The sequence below is a fragment of the Budorcas taxicolor genome, chromosome 17 (genome assembly GCF_023091745.1).
Source record: "Budorcas taxicolor isolate Tak-1 chromosome 17, Takin1.1, whole genome shotgun sequence".
Lineage (NCBI taxonomy): Eukaryota > Metazoa > Chordata > Mammalia > Artiodactyla > Bovidae > Budorcas > Budorcas taxicolor.
Genome location: NC_068926.1, coordinates 64,172,567 through 64,189,036, shown reverse-complemented (window position 1 = coordinate 64,189,036; position 16,470 = coordinate 64,172,567). Strand labels below are relative to the sequence as shown.

The 16,470-nt window shown below is 49.8% G+C and overlaps 2 protein-coding genes across 2 annotated transcripts in view; one reads left to right on the top strand and one right to left on the bottom strand.

Moving 5' to 3' along the window:
- The window catches only part of USP30 (ubiquitin specific peptidase 30), a 23,803-nt gene extending 12,572 nt beyond the window's left edge, over nucleotides 1-11,231 (top strand). The window contains exons 6-13 of the mRNA XM_052654592.1: nucleotides 330-375; nucleotides 1,598-1,692; nucleotides 3,755-3,814; nucleotides 4,299-4,385; nucleotides 5,364-5,444; nucleotides 5,866-6,085; nucleotides 8,202-8,322; nucleotides 8,767-11,231. Coding sequence (XP_052510552.1) covers nucleotides 330-375; nucleotides 1,598-1,692; nucleotides 3,755-3,814; nucleotides 4,299-4,385; nucleotides 5,364-5,444; nucleotides 5,866-6,085; nucleotides 8,202-8,322; nucleotides 8,767-9,031 — 975 coding nt within the window. The 3' untranslated portion in view covers nucleotides 9,032-11,231. The remainder of the gene's footprint in view (nucleotides 1-329; nucleotides 376-1,597; nucleotides 1,693-3,754; nucleotides 3,815-4,298; nucleotides 4,386-5,363; nucleotides 5,445-5,865; nucleotides 6,086-8,201; nucleotides 8,323-8,766) is intronic.
- On the bottom strand, nucleotides 9,385-16,470 carry ALKBH2 (alkB homolog 2, alpha-ketoglutarate dependent dioxygenase). The gene is made up of 4 exons (XM_052654593.1): nucleotides 16,158-16,470; nucleotides 15,489-15,918; nucleotides 13,515-13,713; nucleotides 9,385-11,743 (listed from the first exon to the last, which is right to left on the bottom strand). Exons 2-4 carry the CDS (start codon nucleotides 15,760-15,762, stop codon nucleotides 11,437-11,439), a joined length of 780 nt encoding a protein of 259 aa, XP_052510553.1. The 5' UTR covers nucleotides 15,763-15,918; nucleotides 16,158-16,470; the 3' UTR covers nucleotides 9,385-11,436.

Genomic DNA, 16,470 nt, shown 5'->3' with positions numbered 1-16,470 from the left:
CAGGAGAGCAAGGAGCCACAAGAATGCTCAATGAATCTCATTTCCCTGGCACATTCTAAATGTTAGGGAGTTGATAAAAGTTAACCAGTCAAAGGAGGGGGGTGCAGATATTCCAGAGAGGAAAGGTGTTCAGTTGCGTTTGGTGAAGGAATAGGTACAGAAATCAGTCAGAGAGCACAGTTAAGGCTGCTTTTAGGAAGCTTAGCTCAAAGTTGATTTTTGAACAGGGCAGTCAGGACAGAAATGAGAGATTTAAGAGGGGATTGAGGGTGGGTGGCCAGAGGGAGAGCAGTAGGGTTTTCAGCCTCTTTCTCTTTCTTCCCCTGCAGCAGCAGACAGAAATAACTCCCAGACAGATCACCTGCCGCACCAGAGGTAGTCGTTTCCCTTTAACTGTAACATGTGAGATGTGTACCTTTTCGATAGGACAGTAATTTGCTCTACGTTTTCTAAAAAGAATGTTTTTTTTCCGGTGACATCCATCCCGACTTGGAGTGTGTGCATTTGAGAGGAACTTGTGTTTTGGAAACAGCTCTAAACCGTCCCCCCAGTGAGCACCTCGAGTGTTCCATCACAGCCGAGTCCTGCTCAGTTTCTGCTTAATGGACCTGTTTCTGCCTCAGACGGTGGTCTCTCTACCTTCTTGAATTGGTCCTGTAACTTAACAAGGCGAAGTTGCCATGTCCTCAGCGTTTCCACTGTGGCCAGCTGTTCCTGCAAATGATCCCAGGCCTCCCTAGAAGGAAATCATTGTTTTCTTAAGAAAATGACATGTCAATTCCTTTGCGCATTGGTAGTAATGAGAACAGTTATCTTTTGGGTCCCTGCTGTGTGCCAGTCACCATAATACCTCACAGAAGCTTGCTCTGTGAAGTTGGTGGTGTGGGGCACGCACTTAGTCACTCAGTCGTGTCTGGCTCTGTGACCCCATTGGACTGTAGCCCACAAGGCTGTTCCATCCACGGGATTTTTCAGGCAAGAATACTGGCGTGGTTTCCATTTCCTTCCCCAGGAAATCTTCCCAATCCAGGGATTGAACCCATGTCTCCTATGTTGCAGGCGGATCCTTTACCTGCTGAGCCATCAGGGAAGCCCCAGGTGTGGGGCATAGTGGGATCATAATTATCCCCATTTCTAGAAAACTGAGGCTTATAAACATGAAGTCTGGCTCTGGGCCGGTGACTAAAGAAGCAAAGCCAGGACCCAGCCCAGGCTGGCCTGTCTTCTGCCTGTGGTTCTAACTGGCACACCACTCCGCTGTGATTATTCCACTAACCCCCATCCTACCCCTCCAAACCCCAGTTCTTTAGAACCTGCTCATTCTGATGTTTTCAGAAGTCTTTTTTTTTTTTTTTCCTGCCTTTGTTTTCTTTCGGCCTTGCCTCATGGCATGCAGGATCTTAGTTCCCTGACCAGGGATCAGGTCCAATATCTGTGCAGTGAAAGCCTGGAGTCTTAACCAATGGACTGCCTGGGAAGCCCAGAAACGTTTTTCTCTGAAGAGGGTGTTTGTACCACGTACTAAGAAGGAGGGTGAATTTTGAGGTTGGTGCCAAAGAGCTAGAGGTGGCCTGTCCGAAGGTGTTCTGTGTTTCAGGGTCACCGCATCCCGCGTCCAACCACTGGAAGTCTCAGCATCCTTTTCACGGACGACTCACGAGTAACATGGTCTGCAAACACTGTGAGCACCAGGTAAGTACACCACCAGTGCCTGATGTTTTCTGGCAAGGCTTTATTTAAGATTCATGCAGGAACCAGAGTGTGCGGACTGACATTGGCATCTGGCTTTTGTGACTTTCTGGGGTCTCTGTGCACAGTCAGCTGACTGCCCACGTTTGTTGAGTGCTGACATACCAGTTGACTCTCAGAGGGCATCTTCTGTACCAGGAGCAGCACACCCATTGTGGATTGGCAGGGTTTTGAGTCCTAAGGTTGGGTCTATACTCTTGGTAAACACAACAGATTCTAGGGCTGGTTTGTTTAGTTTTGTTTAGTTCTGGTGTGTGTATTGTTTCTGAGATTTTAAAATGTTATTATGTAAAATTTTGAACATGATGCAAAAATAGGGAATTATACAGCTGTCACCTCAGTCAGTTTTAGAATATTTTTATCATCCCCCCGGCCACACACACATGAAAAAACCAACCCTGTACCCATTAGCTTCCTTTCTTATTTCTCCTCACACTTGTCAGCCCTCGGAAACCACTAATCTGCTTTCTGTCTTTGTAGATTTGTCTGTTCGGGACATTTCATATAAATGGAATTGTACACTGTCTGGTGCCCTGAGACTTTCTTGGACTCGGCATAATGTTTTCAGGGTTCTTCCATGCTGTAGCCTGTACCAGCGCTTTATTCCTGGCTATTACCAATACTATTCCACTGTACTACTAGGCCACATTTTGTTTACCCAGTCATCTGTTGATGGACATTTGAGTTGTTTCTACTTTTCAGCTATTATGTATAATGCTACTGTGAATAGTTCCCATATTTTTGTGGGAACATGTTTTGATCTCTCTTTAGTATTTCCCTAGGAGTGGAATTGCTAGCTCATATGGTAACTCTAAGTTTAACCTTTTGAGAGACTGCGAGACTATTTTTCCATTTCCACCAGCAGTGAATGAAGTTTCAAATTTTTCTACATCTTCTCCAACACTTATTATCTAAGTTTTTATTTATAGCCATTCTCTTGTGTACAACATGGTGTCTCATTTTTTTTTTTCTGTCATTGTGCTTTTAATTGGACTTATCATGAGAACTTCCATGTCTCCTGCCAATGTGGGAGATGTAAGAGACGCTGGTTTGATCCCTGGGTCGAGAAGATCCCCTGGAGGAGGGCATGGGAACCCACTCCAGTGTTCTTGCCTAGAGAATCCCATGGACAGAGGAGCCTGGCAGGCTCCAGTCCACAGGGTCTCAAAGAGTTGGACATGACTGAGTGACTAATGATATTGAATCTTTTTTTTAATAAGTTCTCTATCGATTTTGACATTTATTATTTATTTATGAATAAAATTAATTAATTATTTTCGGCGGTGCTGGGTCTTCATTGCTGCATGCGAGCTGTCTCTAGTTGCAGCCAGCAGGGACTGTTCTTTGCTGTGGTGTGCAGGCTTCTCATTGCGGTGGCCTCTCGTTGCAGAGAATGGGCTCTAGAGCATTGGCTATGTGGGGCTGTGGTGCACGGGCTTAGTTGCTCTATGGCATGTGGGTTCTTCCTGGATCAGGGATTGAACTCATCTGTCCTGCATTGGCAGGCGGATTCTTAACCACTGGGCCACCAGGGAGGTCCCCAAAGCAGGAACTCTTAACATGCACATCTTTCTGTATAATCATGTATACTTCTACTACAGTATTTTAAATATAGTATTCCACTCTATGTGGACATGATATAATTTACTTTATCATTCCCTAGAAGTTTCACCCATTTGTGTTTTGCTGTTTTAAATGGTGCTGTGATAACTACATCCTTGTAGTTATGTTGTCCATGGTCATTTCCTTAGGATAATATCCTCATTTTGCTGGGTCAGGTATGTTATTGTACACTTTTTCCAAGCTGTCCTTTAGTATTATTGTAGTTCTTATGTTTACAAAGTTGTTCTTAATAGACTTTGCTTCTCGGTAGGTATATTACGTTTGACTCTGTTACTGTTGGGTGTGTAAATATGAAACTGTTTTATAGGCATATATCTTCCCACTTATAAAACTTTGAATTGAACCTCAGTCCTTTCTGTATTTCCTGCAATTCATGTTTCAGAGTCCCGTTCGATTTGATACCTTCGACAGTCTATCACTCAGTATTCCAGCCGCCACATGGGTACGTACCGACCTCTGGTTTATTTCGAATTTGTTTCAGAGACATCTGAATCTGAAAGAGCTTTGAGGCGTCTTGTGTAACTCAGGTACTGCACATGACTCAGACACATAGTTAGTTGAACCTGTCTTAGTTTTAATCTGTGGTTACCACGACCTGTCTGGGAGAAGAAGAAGGTGGTTTCTCTCTTGCTGCAGAAATTTTGGCTTTTTCGAATACATATACACACACCTCTCAAGTTCAGAGATGCGTAAAACAGCACGGAAGCGCATACTTTTCTGCAGTATTGGGTCCTCATACCCTGGAATCCGTCCAGAATTACAAATCTAGGATGCTTTGAGCTCCCCATTTTGTTCGGGAAACACCCACTTGTGTCTGTAGCCTCGCAGCCTACCTAAGCAGAATAAAGCTCTGGGCTTCGCCCTGTTAACAGTGTCAGTCCAGCTCTCCTTGAATTGTATTCGTGAAAGTGCTTCTTGTGCCATAGGGTCATCCCCTGACCCTGGACCACTGCCTTCACCACTTCATCTCATCAGAATCCGTGCGGGATGTCGTCTGTGACAACTGTACAAAGGTATGACTTTAACCCTGGCCGCCATCTCCCAGGCTGGCCCCTGTGTCCAGATACAGGGCCTCGCACACCCTTAGCCCTGAGCTCTGTTGACTGGCCCAGAGGCTCCCTGCAGCCACAGCCACCTCCACCTCACTTGCTTAGAACATTGGCAGCCCACAGACTATATCTTTTTCCCAGATGAGTTGTTTCATTCACAGAATGTTTAAAGGAAAAAAATTGAATCATATGCTTTGAGGTGAGACATGCCCGCTCCAATTTGCTACAGTCCCCTCCATGCCCACCTGTCTCACTCCTGCCCAACTGCCCCAGGAATGTCATCCTCTGAATTAAGAGGAAGTGTATGGGAAAGAGTTTTTGAAGACACAAAACAAAACAGATGACAGGCAGCCAGTGCCGGAGTCTCACTGAGGCCTCTGTCTCTCTTGCTGCCACGGTCACAATTGTTTAATGACTCTTGCTTCTGTTCAGTCGCTAAGTCATGTCCAACTCTTGGCGACCCCGTGGACTAAAGTATGCCAAGCTTCCCTGTCCTTCACTATCTCCCGGAGTTTGCTCAAACTCATATCCTTTGAGTTGGTGATGCCATCCAACCATGTCATCCTCTTTAAAACAATGAAAGCGAAAGTCACTTGGTCATGTCCGACTCTTTGCAACCCCATGGGCTATACAGTCCCTGGAATTCTCCAGGCCAGAATACTGGAGTGGATAGCCATTCCCTTCTCCAGGGGATCTTCCCAACCAAGGAATCCAGCTGGGGTCTCCTGCATCGCAGGTGGATTCTTTACCAGCTTAGCTACCAGGGAAGCCCATTTCAAACAGCGAAACCAACTTGCAAATATCTGGGCAGCTGAGTTCCTTCAGCAGATGGATGGATGCCAAGTGCCCAGTGAATGCTGGGGTAACTCCAGCCTGGCCCTCTGCTCTCTCTGAGGGTCCTGTTTCAAGAATTTCTTCAGAGAGATATTTCCTTTATTTCAGATTGAGGCGAAAGGGACGCTGAATGGGGAGAAGGTGGAACACCAGAGGACCACATTTGTCAAACAGTTAAAACTGGGGAAGGTGAGCCTATGCCGCACACCTGGCCAGCTCTGTCCCCGGGGCCCCCCAGATCCATCTCTGCTCCCAGGACCCCCGGGTCTGGCTCTGCTCTGGGGGCCCCCAGATCCGGCTCTGTTCCCAGGACCCCCGGGTCTGGCTCTGCTCTGGGGGCCCCCCAGATCCGGCTCTGCTCCCAGGACCCCCGGGTCTGGCTCTGCTCTGGGGGCCCCCCAGATCCGGCTCTGCTCCCAGGACCCCCGGGTCTGGCTCTGCTCTGGGGGCCCCCCAGATCCGGCTCTGCTCCCAGGACCCCCGGGTCTGGCTCTGCTCTGGGGGCCCCCCAGATCCGGCTCTGCTCCCAGGACCCCCGGGTCTGGCTCTGCTCTGGGGGCCCCCTGGGTCCCGCTCTGGCCCTCCACTCTTTCCGTCTCTCCCGCCGCAGCTCCCGCAGTGCCTGTGCATCCACCTCCAGCGGCTGAGCTGGTCCAGCCAGGGCACGCCCCTGAAGCGGCACGAGCACGTGCAGTTCGGTGAGTTCCTGATGATGGACATCTACAAGTACCACCTCCTGGGACACAAGCCCGGTCAACGCGGCCCCGAGTGGTGTGAGAAGGCAGGGCCCGCGTTGGAGCTGCAGGACGGGCCGGCAGCCTCCAAGTCAGGTGCGTGTCCAAGGGGCAGAGAGAGGGACCCTCTGGGCCCTGGTGCCACCAGGGCCAGGCTTGCCCGATGGCGCAGGATTGGGGGTAAGAGAAGGCGGGTTTCATAAAAGGGGTTAAAATGATACAGTGATGCCTAGTTTTTAAAAGCTCTATGACGGATGGAAACACACAGGCAGGAGGGTAGAAGGTTGCTTTCTGATCTTCTGGCTAAATAATAATTGACTCACCTCATTCCACTGAATTTCTTTTCTTTTCTGCCCCCATACAGTCACCTAGTGTATATATTCAATTTTTAATTGGAGGATAATTGCTTTATAATGTTGTGTTGGTTTATGCTGTACAACAATGTGAATCAGCTATGTGTCAAAGTCACTCAGTTGTGTCCGACTCTTTGTGACCTGTGGACTATAGCCTGCCAGGCTCCTCTGATCATGCGATTCTCCAGGCAAGAATACTGGAGTGGGTTGCCATTTCCTTCTCCAGGGGATCTTCCCAACCCAGGGATCGAACCCTGGTCTCCCGCATTGCAGGTGGATTCTGTACCATCTGAGCCACCAGGGAATCAGCTATAGGTATACATATATCTCCTCCCTCATGAACCTCCCTCCCATCACCTCCTTTAGACAGGAAATGTGAGGAGGCGGTATCCTGGCTGAAGATGCCTAAACATCTTACTTGGGTTGCTACTTCTTAACTGAATTGCTGATTTATCCGATCCCATTACAATCCTCCCTTGAGGTTAATCCTTGACTCAGGCACCAGTGAAGCCAGGTAGCTATTATCACCTTCAGTCTCACTCAAGAGAGAACCGAGGCTCCCAGAGGCTGAGTGCCAGACGGGGCATCTGGAACTGGAATGGAGTGTGGGGCAGTTTTGTAAAGGTCTTGTATGTAATGTGTTTAGTTCTTCATTAATGAGGGAAAACGCACTGACTTTAAAGGCTCCAAGCCTGAACATCCCGTCCTGTTCCACCCTCCCTCCACAACTCCCCACCCCGTTTGCTGCTCCTAGTCAAGCCAGGACTGTCTTCCCTGCACCCTGGCCTTTCCCCACCTAGTGCCCCTCACTGCTTTTGTTCTTCTTTTTTTGGCCTGCCAGGTCTTAGCTGTGGCATGTGGGATCTAATTCCCTGATCAGGGATCAAACCCGGGCCCCCTGCACTGGGAGCACAGTCTCAGCCGCTGGCCCGCCAGGCAGCCCCCGCCCCTCACTGCTGTTTCTCGTGTTTACATCCAGCCGCGTGGCCTGGCAGGACGTCACTCGCAGGGGGACGGAGCTCTGTCCTTTCTCAGCAGATCCGCAGATTAACTTTGAGAGTAGAACAGCAGGGGTGGAAGAGGGCCTAGTTTTAAATCAAGGGCCTCTTGGCCTCACTTTCTCCTCTCCCAGGTAGGGGCACAGGTCTGCTAGGGTTCAGAGCGGGGTGGTTAAAGAGGCCAACAGTGTAGCTGGGCAGTATTAAAGGCCCCCAAATATGACACTTGAAAGGAGAGGAAATGTAAACATCTCCTTAATTATCTCATCTGCACCCGTGAACACATCCCCACTGTCTCTGACTGCCGCTCCTCAGAAGCTGACAGTCGGAGAAAAGAGAATGTTTGGATCAGTGCTTTTCAGCAGGGAGTCTGGCCCCCAGGGGGCACCGGGCTGGGGCTGGTGACGTGTTTGGTTGTCGAGGCCGGGAGAGGGGGCGCTGCTGTGAGCGGAGGCCAGAGGTGCTGCTCAGCATCCTGCAAGTGCCCAGGACAGCGCCCACAGAGGGCGACCAGAGCCTCAAGGTTGAGAAGCTTCGGTTTTGGTCAGAAGGCCAGTAAGCGGGCCACTGCTTGGCTCTGACACGTGTCTTTAGCAGCCAGGCCTGGAAATCTCAAAGATCCACAGAGTTGTCACAGTGAGCAGGAGGCTGGGAGGGGGATACAGTTTTTCTGTTTGGGAGTAAAGCAGGTGGAAACAAAAAAGTAGGAAGTTTTATGAATCAACATAGCACAAAATCAAGTTATCTGTTTTTCCTTTGTAGCCTTATCAGGGAGTTAAATCTCAAGGTAAGCAAAAACCACGTTTTGTTTACCCAGAGCCGCTGCTCATCTTAATCGCTTCGGGCCTTTTTCTCTTGCAGTTCGCAATCACCCAGGGGGCCCCAAAACACAGATTTTCATGAATGGCGCCTGTTCCCCATCTTTGTTGCCCGCCCTGCCGACCCCCATGCCTTTCCCCCTCCCAGCTGTTCCTGACTACAGGTGAGCTGCTCCTTAGACTCACAAGCCTCATTCACTGATTGCTTTAAAAATAAGAATTATGAAGTCCAAAATCGTAAATATTATGGGTATGTGTGTATACATGTACATATGTAAGAAAGTGTGTACACAGAGTATAAAGAAAGAAATTCTACCTCTGGGACACCACCCAGAGACCACTAGTTAAATCTTCGTTTTTCTCTCTGTAAAGGTGTGTGTTCGTGTGTATATACCACACAATGTAGGTACACTGACAGAATTGGATGGCCCACCAGGCCAGTCAGTGGACGTCTGCATTTTAATGATTGTATAGCGTCCAGCTGTAAGGCTGCACCGTCATCAGTCCCCTGTCATTGAATCCAGCTAGGGTCCTCTTGCTCTTTGCTTTTGCCTCTAAACCTTCCTCGTTGTATTTGTAAACCACTGGCCTTTGTTCCTACCGTTCAGCTCCTCCACATACCTCTTCCAGCTGATGGCCGTGGTTGTCCACCATGGGGACATGCACTCTGGACACTTCGTGACCTACCGGCGCTCCCCGCCCTCGGCCAAGAACCCCGTCTCTGCCAGCAGCCAGTGGTTATGGGTCTCCGACGACACTGTCCGCAAGGCCAGCCTGCAGGAGGTGCTGTCCTCCAGTGCCTACCTCCTGTTCTATGAGCGTGTCCTCTCCAAGGTGCAGCCGCAGGGTCGGGAGTACAAGTCTGAGGAATGACCCTGCCCCGCCCCAGGGCTGGAGAGCCGCCGGCACCGTCCTAGCCCTGTGTGTCTGTGCGTGTGTGTGGCGTGTGTGTGCGCGTGTGAGCAGCCCCACTAGAGTCCTGCGGCCTTCTGGTGTGGTGTAAGAGCAGGCTCCACAGAGGAACTGGCGGCCCCGATTCACACCAGATGAGGCCCCTCCCCCCTCCCCGCACAGCTTGCCCGTGGGCACCAGGGTGGCACCGGGCACCATGTGTGTCTAGACCGTGTCTTGTCACTCATCCGATACAGGTAATTAAAAGGAACCAGACTCCAGAAGCCACCTTTTTTTGATCTATTCGGATGCATCAGGTATTCTCAAAGGGGAGTTATCTGTCTGATCCTCCAGGGCTTCAGTGTAGATCTTTTATTTTTAATAAGCAAGCAAGGCCCACGAAAACGGATGAATTAGTGAAATCATTAAAGGCAACAATCTCAAAGAAAAAAAAAGTGCCTTTCACTCTCAACTGCTTTTGTAGCCCGTCCCTTCTGGAAAACAGACCTCATCTGGGAGTCACATGAACAATTTTTGCAAAGCTCTGATCGTTCCAAAGTGACCGAATGGAGAGCAACGGGACAATTCAGAAGACGCCTGGCGCACACCCGCCTTCCCCTTTTGTATGTCTTTTTCTAACCTTTCAGAGTCTTTATATGTAGTGAAAGCTCATCTGCCAAACCCGCCCCTCAGGGGAATTCTTTCCTACTTCATCAGTGACAAGTGACCATCCTTGCTGCTGTCATCTTGCGTGTCCTGGACTCTGAGAGGTGTGGCCACCACTTATTACATAACTGCCTGGACAGCCAGAACCTGGCGGCCTCCACACTGTACCCACGACCACCCTGCTCCATAGAAAACCCTTTCTCACGCCAGGACCCACCATGGACCATTACTCTCACCCATTTATTTGTTGCTCACGTGGAGCTCCTGAGGTTTACAGGTGAAGCCGGGGGCCATAACAGACAGACAATCCTGGCCTCCGCGCGAGGACTGGATTCAGAAGGAAGGGTGCAGACCTCACTCGGGGCCGCCACCTCTCCACACCTCGGTTTCCTCATCTGTAAAGTAAAGAGTTCAATTCCATGGCCGTCAAAGTCCAGCCCATCCCACAAAAAAGGAAGAAAGAAGTTTAAGAAAACTTCTGAAACACACAACGGCGGCTGACACCTAGCCCCATCATCCTGTCCTAGACCCATATTCTACACGTGTTGGTTTCCAGTACCTCATGCAGAAGGCCCCATCTGATCATCCTCCCCCATCCTCAGGTAAGTCTCATGAAGGCAGCCCAGGGCCAAAGGAATTTCGAGGACATAGCGGTATCTCTGTTTTAGCTAGATTTTTTTCTTTAAAAAAGAAAGGATACCAAATCCAGACTGACTCCTCAGAGGTAAGATTTGGAATCAGGTGCATCCAGGTCACCTGAGGTCAGGCTGAGGACCATGCTTCCCCTGGTGGGCGGGCTGGTGACACTCCCAGACAAGACCTTGGTGTCAGCTGAATCCACCGGAGGCCTGGGCAGTCCCCATTCCACTGGGCCAGGTGTGTGTGCGTCCCGAGGACTGGGAAGTCCTGCTATGGACAGAAACAGACTGTGAAGGTTCTCCAGACCGTGAGCATCAGGGAGAAGGGAGCAGTGTGAAGCTTCTGCTCTGCTCCCGCAGATGTCCCTTCCCGACTTCGTCGCAGACCCCAGCTCTGATGGTGAAAGGAGCGTCCCCATGATACCCGAGCCTGGGGCAACACGTGCCCAGGTCACGTGGCCTTCACCTGCCTGACCAAGCCGTAGCTTTGTGCACCTGCCCTTCTGCCACCATGTACTCTGAAACCTGCCATCAAAGAGGTGCCGGGCGTGAACAGTGCCTCCTTTGAATGTTTGGTTGTAAGCAGACCCTTGGTCAGAGGCCAGGGACTGAGCCACGGCTACGGCCATAAATGGGAATGATCTCCTGGCACATTCTCTACCCCCGACTTCAGGGTGGCTTCCTCACATTGTAAATTATTAGGCGTTAGTTAGCAGCCAAATAACCTTATTTCTAGCATTCAGTTCTTTACAGTCACTTCTTTTTGCAAAAACCCGAGTCAAACTCATAGTTTATGCCGTAATAACTGTTGATTTATGTATTTGCTAAAGGTACCTTTTGTATCTGCTGTATTATAGCAATAAAAGAATCATTTTGTTAGGAAAAACATCATCTGGTATTCTTTCGTAATTCACCAGTATGACACCAATGTCCTCTTTCTCTGAGTTCTGCGTTGTACCCATAAGAAGCCCTGCGCTTGGGTGAAACCCGTTCCGTGTTCCCTGTTGGTAAAAGAAACAGCAGCTCCCTCGAGGAGTGGAGCGCGAAGGAGCCAACAGAAGCACTTGCTGTTAACAACGCTGTTCACTTTGTAGTAGGCCGGATTTTCCGAAATGTCAGGTTGACCCGGGGAGCCAGAACCTTCTTTCGGACCGGGAGACTGTGGTACCAGTGAGTGTTGGTTGGGTGGTTCATCATGAGTAAGCTGCCATGGGCCAGCTGGAGCCTGACCACCGCCAGCCTCCGGGAGGGGTGCTTCCCCCGAGAATCCTTATGCCGGAAGAAGAAGTCTCTGCAGGCCCCAAAGGAGACAGAGGCGATGGGGCTCCCGGGAGCCAGTTCTCTCTCATCATCCCTGTGCTCACCAATGTGGTCCTGGCCGTCTTTGTACCTGCAGTGAGAAAAAGAGCAGAGTTCACAGAACAGTCCTCTCTGGAAACACGCCACCCACACTGAGGGTCCTCGTCTGCCAGCCAGGAAACTGCCACAAACCCAGGTTCCTGCAGGGGCTGAAGGGCCACACCTGGTCTACATAGTGAAGCAAGCCTTTCACTTTGTTATCAGCCCTCTTTGATCACAGGCTTTAAAACATCCCACCAGTAGGGCATTCCCTGGTTGTCCAGTGGTTAGGATTCCACGCTTCCACTGCCACGGCCCAGGTTTGGTCCCTGGTTGGGGAACTAAGATCCCATAAGTCACACGATGTGGCCACAAACAAAAACGCCACACACATGGATAGAGGCCAAACACATGTCTTAACAGTCTCCCGATTCATATTTGTAAACCTTTATCACATAAGATGCCTTCTCTCTGTAACTTAGAATAAAATCTGTGTTCCTCGCCTGGCCCCTGCCCACCTCTGAGCTGAGCTCACCCCATACCCCTTTCCCTCATACACCAGTGGGATTTCCTCTCCACAGGCACTCCAGACTCCCTCTGCTCTCCCTGCAGAGGCCTGTGGGGCTCATGGTCCCTTAGTTTAGTTATAAGCTCCAATGTCACCCTTTCCTGACCCCTCCTCTAACCATCTTCCCCTAAACCCCAAATTCTCAACCAGGGCAATTCTGCCCTCCCCGGGGGCACTCAAGCGATGTCTGGAGACATTCCATTGCTCCAAAGGGACCCTTGGAAAAAATGCACAACCTAAAAGTTGAAAACCGTGTTTCATTCTGCAGGCAGAACTGAGGACTTAAGCCCGGGAGGCGGTCTCTCAGCTCTGAGGGATGGCCCCAGAGATAAGGCAGAAGCCAGGATACAGAGGGGTTTTGCAACAAAAACCAGGTAGTTGGAACATCAAAAGATTCTTGTTAATTAAAGAAAACCCAGACATCACAGGTTAATGAGTTCCGTGCTTTCTATGTATGGGAAGATGCAAGAATCTGGGCTCACTGAAATCATTCCTTTGACAGGCACCTCAGCGATCTGGGGCCAGGATCCTGTTCTTTGCCAGCCCGGATGGTGCACCACTGGGGAGGCTGCAGTGGCCCCGCATCCTCCGTGTGCTGACACGGCGGGCAACCATTTCTCATCCACAGGGAGCTCCTGGCATCCGGTCAGTGGAGGTCAGGGATGCTGCCCAACATCTGGCACCACAGAAGTCAGCCCCAAGAAGAGGATTATTTGGCTGAAAGCATCGAGTGCTGTTGAGAAACCCAGACTCCTTCCTCCCAGATCGTTTATCAATGACTGCAGGTATCCTGTTCACCTGTTCATCAGTTCTCGGCCTCCCTCCCCACCAAGGTGCGTCCATGTGTGCTCAGGCACATCTGACGCTTTGTAATCCCACAGCCCATGAGGTCATGGACCCCATAACCTCGGTCCATGGGATTCTCCAGGTAAGAATACTGGAGTGGGTTGCCATGCTCTCCTCCAGGGAATCTTACCAGCCGAGGGATCGAACCCCCATCTCCTGCATTGGCAGGCGGATTCTTTACCACCGAGCCACCTGGAAAGCACCCCCCGCCCCCGAGGTGAGCACTCCATAAAGACGAAATGCTGGTGCTGGTTCACTAATAGGTCCCCAAGTACACTAAAGAATTATCTGTTGTACAAATGAGTAAAATACAGGGGAATCCTAAATTCTTCCTTTTGGAAGAGAAAGAAGACTTATAAAATCCAGTCCATGCTCCTGGAAAAAAAAAAAAAGGTAAAGACAGTGTCACCTGTTGACGAGCACAAAGTTGAAAGTCTGTCCAGTCACCAGAGAAACACGATTCCGGACACGCTCCAGAACGGGGATCCAGGGCTTTGGGGACAGAGTGAGGCCTGAAAAGGTGTAGGTCAGCCCAGTGTCGCCATATGTCGCCTGCTTCCTTGGGACATTGTGCCACTTCCCGAACACCTGGACCCTGGCCAGCGCACCTGTGCAAGGGAGACATGGGGCCTCAGAAGTCTCCACTGGCTCCCTGAGCATTTGGGAGCTAAAGTACAACAGGAGTAACATCTATCACTCTGGCCGAGGACCTCCTCCTCAAAAATGATTGTGGCTCACCCAAAGCCTTCCTGTGAGGGCAGTGATTCTTGTCCAACATTGAGAGAAACAGCTCTAGTCCAATTTAAAAAACAAAACAAAACACTGTAACTTAATTGCTCAGTAGAACCAGAAAAAAAGAGACTACAATTGGAGCAATATGAAGTGAGGTTACATGCTAGCACAGTGATGTTGCCAGCTGCGGGGATGCAGGGGTGTGGGCATCCAGGGGAGATGGCGCTGATGCAGCTCTTGATGGAGGCTGGGCCTCCCACGGGCGTTTCTACATGCCCCCGTGCTCTGCCATGCTGCAGTGGTTCTCAGCGTGGGTTCCAGCATCAGCAGCATCGGAAACTCTGGACACTAGACTGCAGGGGGCAGGGCCAGCAATGGAGTGCTCACAAGCAACAGAGTCCTCCAAGTGACGCTGAGAACTGGTGCCCAGGGATTACCTGGTAACTTCCCAGCTCTCAGGGGACAGGCTATTCCCATTATTAAGTTTTTTTTTCTTTTTTTTTTTTAATTTAAAAATCTTTAATTCTTACATGTGTTCCCAAACATGAACCCCCCCTCCCACCTCCCTCCCCATAACATCTCTGTGGGTCATCCCCATGCACCAGCCCCAAGCATGCTGTATCCTGCGTCAGACATAGACTGGCGCCATTATTAAGTTTGTATCGCAAGCACTCAGTAAGGTGCTTGGCCCAGAGATGCCAGGAGTATGTATTAATTAACAAACTCATCCATTATTCAGTTCAGTCGCTCAGTCGTGTCCAACTCTTTGCGGCCCCATGGACTGCAGCACGCCGGGCTTCCCTCTCCATCACCAACTCCCGGGGTTTACTCAAACTCATGTCAATCGCATTGGCGATGCCATCCAACCATCTCATCCTCTGTCGTCCCCTTCTCCTCCCGCCCTCAATCTTTCACAGCATCAGGGTCTTTTCAAATGAGTCAGTTCTTCGCATCACGTGGCCAAAGTATTGGAGTTTCAGCTTCAGCATCAGTCCTTCCTATGAATATTCAGGACTGATTTCCTTGAAGATGAATTGGTTGGATCTCCCTGCAGTCCAAGGGACTCTCAAGAGTCTTCTCCAACACCACAGTTCAAATACATCAATTCTTCGGTGCTCAGCTTTCTTTATAGTTCAACTCTCACATCCATACGTGACTACTGGAAGAACCATAGCTTTGACTAGACAGACCTTTGTTGGCAAAGTAATGTCTCTGCTTTTTAACATGCTGTCTAGGTTGGTCATAACTTTTCTTCCAAGGAGCAAGCGTCTTTTATTTCATGGCTGCAGTTACCATCCGCAGTGATTTTGGAGCCCCCAAAATTAAAGTCTCTCACTGTTTCTATTGTTTCCCCATCTATTTGCCATGAAGTGATGGGACTGGCTGCTATGATCTTAGTTTTCTGAATGTCGAGTTTTAAGAACTTTTTCACTCTCACTTTCATCAGGAGGCTCTTTAGTTCTTTGCTTTCTGCCATAAGGGTGGTATCATCTGCATATCTGAGGTTACTGATGTTTCTCCCAGCAATCTTGATTCCAGCTTGTGCTGGAATCCATTATTAATGGCTCTTAAGTTCAGATTTCTCTAAACACAGACCAGTAGTGTGTTCAAATCAGCCTTCCACACACAACCCCACCATCCCTCTGCTTACCTGTAAAATATTCCACTTCTTTCTCCAACTCTTGGAAAATTTCGTCTGCTTCAGCTTTGCTAAACAGGACTGTGTAATCGCAGTCCAGGCCCTCGGCTTGAATGCGCCGCCAGCTGAGGCCTGCTGAGTCAACTTCATTCCCCGGGGCTGCTCTTCTGAGGTTTTTCTTGTTTCCCTCCTCTTCTGCCAACCCTGCTGGGCCTCCTCCAGTCTGCTCTTGTTCCATCCTTCTCTTAAGGCCCCCGACAGCCCCCTTCACCAGGAATCTGTCCATCTTGTCTCCACAACACGAAGACCTGGAAGCTGGTGGCCAGGCCAAGAGAGATTGCCCAGGGTCTGTCCCAAACACCAAAATCTACTGTGAAAAGTGGTCCCACAGGGGCATTCCTCCTGTTTTTACCGTTCCATTTTAAAAGTTTAACACCAAGTCCTATAAAGGAAGTAAGAGGAGGTTAAGGCTGGAAGGATCCCTTACAGGTGATCTGGTTAGGGGTCTCCCACACCCGGGTTGGTATCAGAATCAGCTGCCTAGCTTGCAAAACCCACATGCCTGCCACCCATCCCCTCAAAAGAGCAATTTTTAAGAAATAACTCCCCCCTCCCAGCCCCCGCGGAATACGTATGCCATTGGCAAACCTGGAAACTACTATCCAATCCCTCACTTCATACCTGGGAAAGTGACACGGTGAGAGGTGGGGGTTGCCCAAATTCACCCAGAAAAGCATGTCTCTCTCTCCCTCTGCCACCCTGCAAAGGACGGGAGTGGATAACTGACGGGCCCTCCCACACAAGTATTAACAGATTAAGTATTGAGATCTTTAAATGGACATGATTCAGAATCTAAATGTTTAACAACGGTTAAACGTGGTCATAAGCACGCCGAATTCTGATAGAAAATAATAACTGTAATACGTGCGTGGGGTGGTGGTACCGAGGGTTCTCTTTAAAATCTCAGCACCCGCTAAACTCCGATTCCTGTAGA

What these genes read in the sequence shown, in the direction of transcription:
- ALKBH2 (XM_052654593.1), bottom strand. Translation starts at nt 15,762, where the DNA reads ATGGACAGATTCCTGGTGAAGGGGGCTGTCGGGGGCCTTAAGAGAAGG. An exon ending in AGAAGTGGAATATTTTACAG is followed by an intron (nt 13,714 to 15,488) that starts GTAAGCAGAGGG and finishes TCCCTTGCACAG; the next exon opens with GTGCGCTGGCCAGGGTCCAG. An exon ending in AACTTTGTGCTCGTCAACAG is followed by an intron (nt 11,744 to 13,514) that starts GTGACACTGTCT and finishes TTCTCACTGCAG; the next exon opens with GTACAAAGACGGCCAGGACC.